This window comes from Colobus angolensis, unplaced genomic scaffold, assembly GCF_000951035.1.
Source record: "Colobus angolensis palliatus isolate OR3802 unplaced genomic scaffold, Cang.pa_1.0 Scaffold213, whole genome shotgun sequence".
NCBI lineage: Eukaryota > Metazoa > Chordata > Mammalia > Primates > Cercopithecidae > Colobus > Colobus angolensis.
This window is the reverse complement of record NW_012115300.1, coordinates 384626-394396: the sequence shown is the minus strand read 5'-3', so window position 1 is coordinate 394396 and position 9771 is coordinate 384626. Positions and strand designations below refer to the sequence as shown.

At 33.2% G+C, this 9771-nt stretch overlaps 1 protein-coding gene across 3 annotated transcripts in view; it reads left to right on the top strand.

Moving 5' to 3' along the window:
- Positions 1-9560, top strand: part of SENP6 (SUMO1/sentrin specific peptidase 6) — a 121105-nt gene extending 111545 nt beyond the window's left edge. For all 3 annotated transcript variants that reach the window (XM_011942935.1, XM_011942934.1, XM_011942936.1), the window contains 5 exons: positions 810-913; positions 2635-2723; positions 4813-4881; positions 4974-5124; positions 6686-9560. In XM_011942935.1, the coding sequence (XP_011798325.1) occupies positions 810-913; positions 2635-2723; positions 4813-4881; positions 4974-5124; positions 6686-6895 (623 nt within the window). In that variant the 3' untranslated portion in view covers positions 6896-9560. The remainder of the gene's footprint in view (positions 1-809; positions 914-2634; positions 2724-4812; positions 4882-4973; positions 5125-6685) is intronic.
- The last annotated feature ends 211 nt before the right edge of the window (positions 9561-9771 follow it).

Here is a 9771-nt window from a genome sequence, read left to right as displayed (position 1 = left end):
AAAAAAATACAAAAAACTAGCCGGGCGAGATGGCGGGCGCCTGTAGTCCCAGCTACTCGGGAGGCTGAGGCAGAAGAATGGCGTAAACCCGGGAGGCGGAGCTTGCAGTGAGCCGAGATCGTGCCACTGCACTCCAGCCTGGGCAACAGAGCTAGACTCCGTCTCCAAAATAAATAAATAAATAAATAAGTAAAATAAAATTTTGAAATGGTAGTAAATCTTACATTTCTTTGAAACAGTGATTAGCTTCTTTCAGCAAAATAGTTCCTTATTATTTGTCTAAAAACAGACCTATTACTTACTTGTAGTTAATGTTCATTTTTGCCCTGAATTGTATAATTTTCCACATTTTCGAAATTTTAATTATAACATTATGCAGTTGCATTTTATTTTATGTTCTGTGATTTACTGTTTCTGTTATAGGTTATTTGCTGACATAGGTTATTTTCAGACTGTCATAGCTTTCATTACTAAAGACACCTGACTTGCCTAACACAAAAGTACTTACTTCTTTACACATATACATATATGTATATTTAAGTATATATATATACTTAATCATATAGCTGATACCTAGTTTTTAAATTTTAATGAATTTTAGCATCTGAGTAGTGGAAACAACTGTAATTGACATGTCAATCTAGGTTTTTAAAATGACTCACTTTATGTTTGTGATATTACACACTAAGGCAGATTTTGTGTCCTTGACCACTATATCCTTAATTAACTACTAGCATTAATTTCAGCCTCATATACCATGAGTGATAGACATGGCCTTTTTTATTATGTAATGTTTCTTACTGGTACAGATGGCTTAAGCAAAATCAGACTAAACTATAGCGATGAATCACCTGAAGGTGGTAAAATGCTTGAAGATGAACTCATTGACTTCTCAGAAGATCAGGATAACCAGGTAAAACTTAATGCTTGGCAAAAAGTTCTAATGTTTTACCTAATTAAACGTTTTTCTTGCTGACCATGGTGGTGCATACCTGTAGTCTCAGTGACTTGGGAGGCTAAGGCAGAAAGATCTCTTGAGCCTAGAAGTTTGAGTTCAGCCTGGGCAACATAAGGAAGCTCCATCTCTTTAAAAAAAAAAAAAAGGAAAAAAGGAAAAATAAAAAAATTTTACTTTATAAAGTCTTGTAAAGCAATTTCTTCAACTAGTAATTTATCATGGCTTCTGGATTTGGATCATATCTTAAAAAACAAATTCAGCTTTCAAGTCAGAAGTTGCCAGGATAAATGTATTCATGCTGTTGTTGCTGCTACTGTGGTGTGGACTGAACTTTAATGTAATATTAATTATCCCACCCTAACTCAGCTACCACCACCACTCACTACCCACCTTCCTCTTTCAAAGCATTTATGGGTCATACTTAACCTTTAATCTGACTTGACATTCAAGAAGCAAATGTTTAAATCTTCAGTTATGTGGTACATGAGTACCAAAAAAATTATATTGTTTTCCCATTTTTCCAGTGATTTTTTTTCTCCTGCCTGATTCAATTTATATATGTCATGGCAGAAGCAGATAATATTTAAAGTTGATATAGGTGAATTCTGACTTTTCCTTAGAGTCTCATTTGACATTTCCTTAGAGTCTCTTATTAAATACTGTAAATAAACAGTATTAACACCAAGAATAAAGTATATCTGTGAAAATACTTTACTTTTTAGCTTCTGTTAAAGAGGATTTTTTATTGAGAAAAGTTTATAATAATCCTACAGCATACCATTTTGTTAATTATCTGACCTTTCGTTAGTTGTTAGGACATACTGAGTTGTATAATAGTGAAGATGGCTTTATACTGTACCATCTTTCCTTTTGCTTTATCTTCCTGTGAACAAAAGGCATGTTATGATATCTCTTGGTTTACAATGTATGGCAGCTAAGTACAGCTTTTCAATCCAACATATATAGGAGTTACATTCATGATTTATAATGAGCACTTAGGTACTTTTGATTATAACAGTTACCTGTGGTGTGAACAAGCTAATGTAACTGTGCTTTATTATTGCTATTATTCCTACTATTGATTATTCCATTCATAAAGTTGCCAGAAGCTTTCTCAAAGAACAACAATGACCAAAACAGCCTTGTTTACATTCAAGAGAATCTGCAGAATAAGGACACAGTGTCCTTAAGTTAGCTTCTCTCAACTGAGATGGATATGTGCGTTTCTCAAGGAAAACAGTGTTTCCAAAAACCCTTTAAATATTTCTGGTGTGAAAACATTATTCATATAAAATAACATGTTTTTTATATCCTATTGTGAAATAGCTGTCTTAGCCAACAAACTAAATATTTGTAAAAATAAAATCAGAGCAGTGATTGGTGGGATAAGAATCGGTCATAATATATTCAATCTTAAAGATTTATTCTAGATTGAGTAAATAGATGTAACAATTTGTTATAAACCTTTGGTAGTTTCTTTTCCTTAAAATGTCAATGTTGTAGCATTAGATAATTGGAAGTAAGTAACATATCATATCTCTATTGTCTAATCACGTAAATAAAGAAAAATTTTTGACATTCATTACAAATATTTTGTCTCTAATGTGCTATTTTGTTAGGTTATTAGTTATTTAGATTATATATTTTCAATATTAACAGTAGGCTGTCTTTTATAGGATGATAGCAGTGATGATGGATTCCTTGCTGATGACAGCTGCAATTCAGAAATAGGACAGTGGCATTTAAAGCCTACTATCTGTAAACAGTAAGCATTAACTGTGTATCTTGCAAACTACATAATTTTTATTTCAGTATGCTCATAAAATAAAACATAACAGGACAGTTTTTTTTTTTTTAAACAAATACTTAAGCAAAACTCATAAATGCTGTCAGAGTCAGTGAGGAAACTTGAGGCATGCTATCCAGGGATTAAAATGGGAAGAATGGGTAATCATTTCAGTCCTCCATCTGCCAGTTTCCCCAGCCTCTGCATGCATATGTGCACACACAAATGTTTTGTTTACATTTTTTTTGTATATATTTGTTGAAACAGAGTCTTGCTCTGTCACAGAGGCTGGAGTGCAGTGGCTCGATCCCAGCTCCGCCTCCCAGGTTCAAGCGATTCTTATACCTCAGCCTCAGGAATAGCTGGGACTACAGGTGCGCACCACCATGCCTGGCTAAGTTTTGTATTTTTAGTAGAGATGGAGTTTTGCCATGTTGGCGAGACTGGTCTCAAACTCCTGGCCTCAAGCGATCTGCCTGCCTCAGACTCCCAAAGTGCTGGGATTACAGGCATGACCCATCGCGCCTGGCCACAAGCTTTGATAGTGAACCACTGTTCCTTTTTACTTAACAGTGTTTTGGAGCAGAAATTACTATATATCAAAATAGTAACATAGGGTTGGAGTTTACACTGATTCCTTAGCTGCTTTATGAAGGCTGTGGAGTAACCCAAGGCAGATGTAAAAGACATGTTCCAACTGAGAGCTCCAAATAAGAGGAGTCAGTTTTGGTTTTCAGAAGTACATGTTTATTCTGAGGTCTCTCCAGAGATGTTGAACTTCTTAGATGAAGTATTACCTATTTCTAGGTTTAATCTCCTTTGACTTTTTTTTTATAGAAAATGTTGACAGAAACTATTAAGAGACTTTGAAAATGAAGCATCATTTTACAGAAAAATAGAGACCTAGGGTAGTTAAAGAATCTGCTCCAAACTTTATAAAATTTTAGCAGGAAGAACCTAGATCAATTCCAGACACAGTGGGTCACACTTATAATCCTAGCACTTTTGAAGGCCAAAGCAGGAGTATTACGTGAGGCCAGGAGTTCAGGACCAGCTTGGGCAACACAGTGAGACCCCATCTCTGGAAAAAGTTAAGAAAAAAAAAAAAAAAGAACCAAGTGTGGCGGCTAAAAAATAACCTAGATTTTTTTTTAACATTTGAGGGCTTTGGGCTCTACATTAGACTTCCTTACTTGAGTTTACAACATAACTTTATAGAATTAAAATATTAAAAGTTGAATCATCAGCCGTCAACATTTATATACAGAGTTATACAGAGTGTTATACAGTATGTTCTCAAGTTAAATCTTGAAAAAAAAAAACATTCTAAACTAACTGTTTTATATGATGATTACCTGTTTTATCTATAATAAATTTTAGTTAAAAATGAGGTTTTTGGCTGGGCACAGTAGTACATGCCTATAATCCCAGCACTTTGGAAGGCTGAGGCGGGCAGATAGCTTGAGCCCAGGAGTTCTGTACCAGCCTGGGCAACATGGAAAAACCCTGTCTCTACAAAAAATATACAAAAATTAGCTGAGCGTGGTCACACATGCCTGTAGTTTCAGCTCCTCAGGGGGCTGAGGTGGGAGGATTACCTGCACTCAGGACATTGAGGCTGCAGTGAGCCGTTATTACGCCACTTCACATGGTGACAAGAGTAAGACCCTGGGGTCGGGGGGATTATTTTCTTTCTACTTTTTCACGGCCCTTCTTTTGTTGATTTGGAATATGGAGATGTTCAAATTTTCAGAATTGTTTTGACTTTTTCCTAATTTTGAAGTACTTTTAGAAACCAACTACAGAATTTTAGTATAAAATATAGCTAAGATACGGTTAATATTCTATAATTCAATATTTAATATATCCATAGATATTTAAGTATTATTAGATTATAAAGTTCAAATGTGTCTATAAGGTTCATTTTTTTTCCCGTCACTAGTACTGAGTCATACAAAGGGGATTTTGGAGGTTTTAAATTTGATTGTTTATAATATGCCACTTTTAATCCTTTTATGCCTTTGTAATATTATGAAGTATTCGACTCTTGGTCATTTTTGCCCTGCAGACCTTGTATCCTACTTATGGACTCACTCCGAGGCCCTTCTCGGTCAAATGTTGTCAAAATTTTAAGAGAGTAAGTTCACACTTTATTTTGTATTCTGATGGGGTGAAAAACTATGTATATTTATATATACATGTATTCTTAATATATATGAATTATTGCAGGTATTTAGAAGTGGAATGGGAAGTTAAAAAAGGAAGCAAAAGAAGTTTTTCCAAAGATGTTATGAAGGGCTCTAATCCAAAAGTACCACAGCAAAACAACTTCAGTGACTGTGGTGTATATGTATTGCAGTATGTAGAGAGCTTTTTTGAGGTGGGTTTCAATTTGTTGGATCTGATATAATAAATAATAAAATAGTGCATTTGACTTTACCTTAGTAAAAAACACAATAAGCAAATATTTCAGAGTTTCAAAATTATTGTTTCAAAAATTGTTCCATGGAGCAAAAGCTTCTAAATGGAAGAACCTTCAAGGCATAAAAATAGTATATTTACAGTTCATCAAATCCAAGGCTTATTGAGCTCATTCTGTCACTGAACAATCAACCTGCATTCTTTACTAGCTCTTTGCACCTTAAGAAATCTCTCCAATGATTCACACTGCCTCTTTTAGCCTCTTTTCTCCTCTTCATAGATATATTTCTTAAGAAGTGTTTATATTCACATTCTAATTCTACAGATTCTACCTTTGTAATCTCTAAAATCTGGCTTTATCCTTACCCTTATGTTAAAATTGCTCTTGACTTTCCAGCACCCTTTGACAGTGTCAACCATTTCTTCCTCACTCTCTTGGCTTTGACTTCAGAGGTACAGTACCACACATACCTCTCTTGGATATTCTTTATAGTGATCTTGACTCCTATCTTCATCCACCATACAGTGGATGACCACTAGGTTCTGTGAATTGTCACTTAATGTCAGATACATTTACTTCTTTATCCTCAGGTGTCACTATTCTGAACTGCTATACCAATCTCTAACAGATTCCTATGCCTCCTGCCTTCTGTTTTTCATGGTTGTTTTACAAACACATAAATCTAATCCTGTTACTTTCCTACTTTAAATCTTATAGTGGCTTCCTGTGGCTGTTGATTTACAGAGCAAAATCTTTCACATGATTGATAAGCACCTATGTGATATGACCCCTTATTTAAGCTTCTAGCCTCATTTTCCCACCATTTTCACTCTAGCATTTAATATAACAGCCAGCCACCTGAATGCCATTGTTTGGTGTTCTTTCTTGCCTCTAGGCCTTGATTCATATTTCCTAACCTGGAATATTCTTTTGTTGCTTCTATCATACCTTGGCTGTCTTAACATATATTCATTCTTCAGGTCTTAGCCTAAACATCACTTCCTCTTGGAATTGCATAAAACCCCCAGATATGTATTTTCACAGTACTCTATACTTCTGTCATAATACTTGCCATATTTCTTGTTTTAGTTGTTGAATTACCTGTCTTTCTAAACTGGAGCTAGCAAACTCGTTAATAAAGTAGTAAATATGTTAGACTTTGCAACTGTACGGTCTCTATTGCCTCTTAGTTCTGCTGTTGTCCAGTGAAAGCATCTGTAGACCATATGTAAATGAGTTAGTGTGACTATGTTCCAATAAAACTTTATTACAGAAACAGGCAGTGGGCAGAATCTGGTCCACTGGCAAACCCTGATCTAGACTGTAAGATCTGTGACAGAAACTATGTCTTGTATCTCCAGTACCTAGCACAGTACTTGGCCTGTGATAGATAATACACAAATACATATTGAATGAGTTGTTGGGTTTTCTTATTTTTAACTTTGGAATGTTTCTGTGATTGAAATGAAAGGTTATTTATTACAATTTTCTAATATGCATTTAATTGTTTTATTTTCAGAATCCAATTCTCAATTTTGAACTACCTATGAATTTGGCAAACTGGTTTCCTCCACCAAGAATGAGAACAAAAAGAGAAGAAATCCGAAACATAATTCTGAAGCTACAGGAAGATCAGAGCAAAGAGAAAAAAAAGTATAAGGACACTTACTCAACAGAAGCACCTTTAGGCGAAGGAATAGGACAATATGTCAATAGTATCTCAGATTGACCATTTCTGTTACTTGTCAGTTCTACCTTCAAAAACGAAAAATGACTTTCAAATTTGGGTGTAGACAGTAAAGAACTGAAGTGCTCACTACTCAGTGATTTGGAAATTTTGATGCTTGTATAAATGTCACATAATTAATTTCCAAAGGCGTATGTATTAAGTAAAAGTCTGTAAATATGTTAATGAGGCCAATTTTTCCAACATTTATAATTATTTTTTTCACTCGTTAGGAAGCTTTTGTTATGTATTTTCTGTTAATAGTACCTAAAATTGCAACTTCTAAACACAAATAAAAAGAAAATATTTATAGGAGGAAATGATTAATTTGATATTCTTTAGTGAACTTGTTTAATTCCTCAGTGGGTGTGACATATTTCATGGGAATATTCAGATATCTATGGTAATATTTTGACCCTTTATATTTGTTCTAAAATAAGTCAAAATGTGAAAATAATATTAAATCTAAGATATTTTGAACTAAGCATCTTTATATGCTTGTGTAACAGGAACAAAGTAACAGCCTTTCAATTCAGACACTGCCTTGTGTTCAGTGAACCCAAGAAATGTAATAAATATTTGTAATTTTACACAAATATTTAAGAGGAAAGAGTATTAAGAGCGATTCAAAAAAAGTATCCTTATACTACTAAAAAATAACTATTCTTGCATATATTATCATCAAATGCATTTTTGAAGACATCAAAGACTCAGGTTAAAACTGTTTTCGTAAGTGCAGCTTGAATTTCAAATATCCCGTGTTACCTTTCTATATTACAGCTTGAAGTATGCTACAATCTGTGTCATACAGTTAATTAATAAGCATTTTTAATCTGTGTAAACACAGAAATTTAAATAGGAATTTACTATTTTTTGGTAAACTTCTGCTGTTTTTTCATTGCTCATTTTGTTCTTATTATTTTGATAAAGTATCAGACTTTTTGCTTGAGTTTTTCAGTGTAAATTATTTTTTACATGTAAAATTACTGTATTCAACCAATTGCATAATACATCAAAAATCTTTGAATTCCCCTTTAAAAGTACTAAAATTTGATGGTTTCCATGACAGATTTATAGCACATATAGGGATCTTACATATATCTGCAGAAACTTCATTATTTTTCAAATGAAGTGATATATACTTCTTTCAAATGAACTTTGAAACTTGAAACATAGTCATTTTTTGTTAAATATTGAATTTTTAAATACACATATCAAAAATAGTTGAGAATAAAAAGAAGGCCTAATCATCAGCAATTATTTTATTTTTAATTTGGCCACCTCTGACATTGCAATCAATATCTTAGGGTATTTTCTTGAATTTAATAAAGTCCCATGGGTGTCTTCAGGGTGAATGGGAATGTTAACAACCACCAAAAAATATCTATTGAGACACAATAGAGTCTCAATGAGAGAAATATTAAAATGAAAGAAAGGTCACCATTAGTGATTATCAATTGTAGTTTGTTACTTTGAACTATATTTCTGATTATCTCTTTATAGTAGTAACTTAGAGCTATTAGCTCAGATAATCAGCTCAGATAGGAAAAACAAGTTTAATTTTGTTATTTACTGAACATAGCAAAATGCTTTTCAATCTCTAATTAAAACTGGGATAAAAAATTGAAGTTTTTTTTAAAAACCTAATAGCAATAAGCAAAATTGGCACACATTTTTTTTAATGAACTATCTTTTGTCAGAATCTGAAGGTACTGAAAAATTATTCTAAAATGCCTACTTTTGTGTTAATTTGTAATGGTTACATTTTGCACCCTTAGATAATGTTTGATAAGATAAAAATACAATTTATCCCTTGTACCAACTCAAGTCAATCACATTTTAACATGAAAAATATAGATTAATGTATGTCAGCTTTCTAGAGGTAGAATACTCAGCTATTTGATGGTATTTTTCCCACCCCATGTGAAATTTTATTTTTGGAAGTTATGCTAGTGACATTGCAATATATATTGAAATCTTTGGAGGCTGCCAGGTTGAGCTTCAAAATTAGACTTGAGAATCTTTGGTGTATATGCACATTCACTTGATAATTGTGTACTCTATGTAGTTTAAAGTGGGATCAGCCTTTTAAAATGTGTTATGAGTACTTAGCAGTTGTGAAACAACTTACAGAGGTTTGTTACTTGACACTGAAACTGCATGATGAGTATCTGGTGTCTTAACTAATTAGATAGATCTGTTGTATTGGTTTTCTTGTTGGATAGAATAACAGTTAATCATTTTTAGAAGAGTTTTAGATTACTTGCCATAAAATTTGTATGTGTCTCAGCTCTTGTTAGTTTAGGAGCGGAGGTGGTGGTTAGTCTCTTCTCTTTAATGTTGCTGTACTACTTTCAGACAGCTGAAAACTTAATGGTGTTATTTCAAGTTCACATAACCCTAAAACAGCTTTTCTTTGTGTAGTAACTTGTGCTTAAACTTTTAGTCAATTAAATGTAGGAGGTTTTATTTGAAAGCATAAACGATTCTCTAAATTACATCTTGTTTTAAGCTACCAAAATGAATTCAATAATTTTTATTTAAAAAAAAGATCTCTGAAAACTGTAAGACAATGTAAAAAGAATAAGTTTTAATTCCCCCCAAATCAATAATTGTACTTAAAATCTCAGACAATTCACTGAACAGGAATAATAAAGAACATATTTTAATATATAATATGACCAAGAGTTTGGTGGAGCAAAGCGACTGGAATATAACAATGGAAGGGAATAACTTGGTCAGAAGAAACAACTCTTATGACTCAGTGTAGTGCTGTTTGTCTAGAAGAGATACAGATAACAAGGCTGCTCTTTAGATCACTGTAAGGACAAAAGGAGAGGGAGATTATTGTTAAGGTGAACTACAGGCTGTCTAGTCAA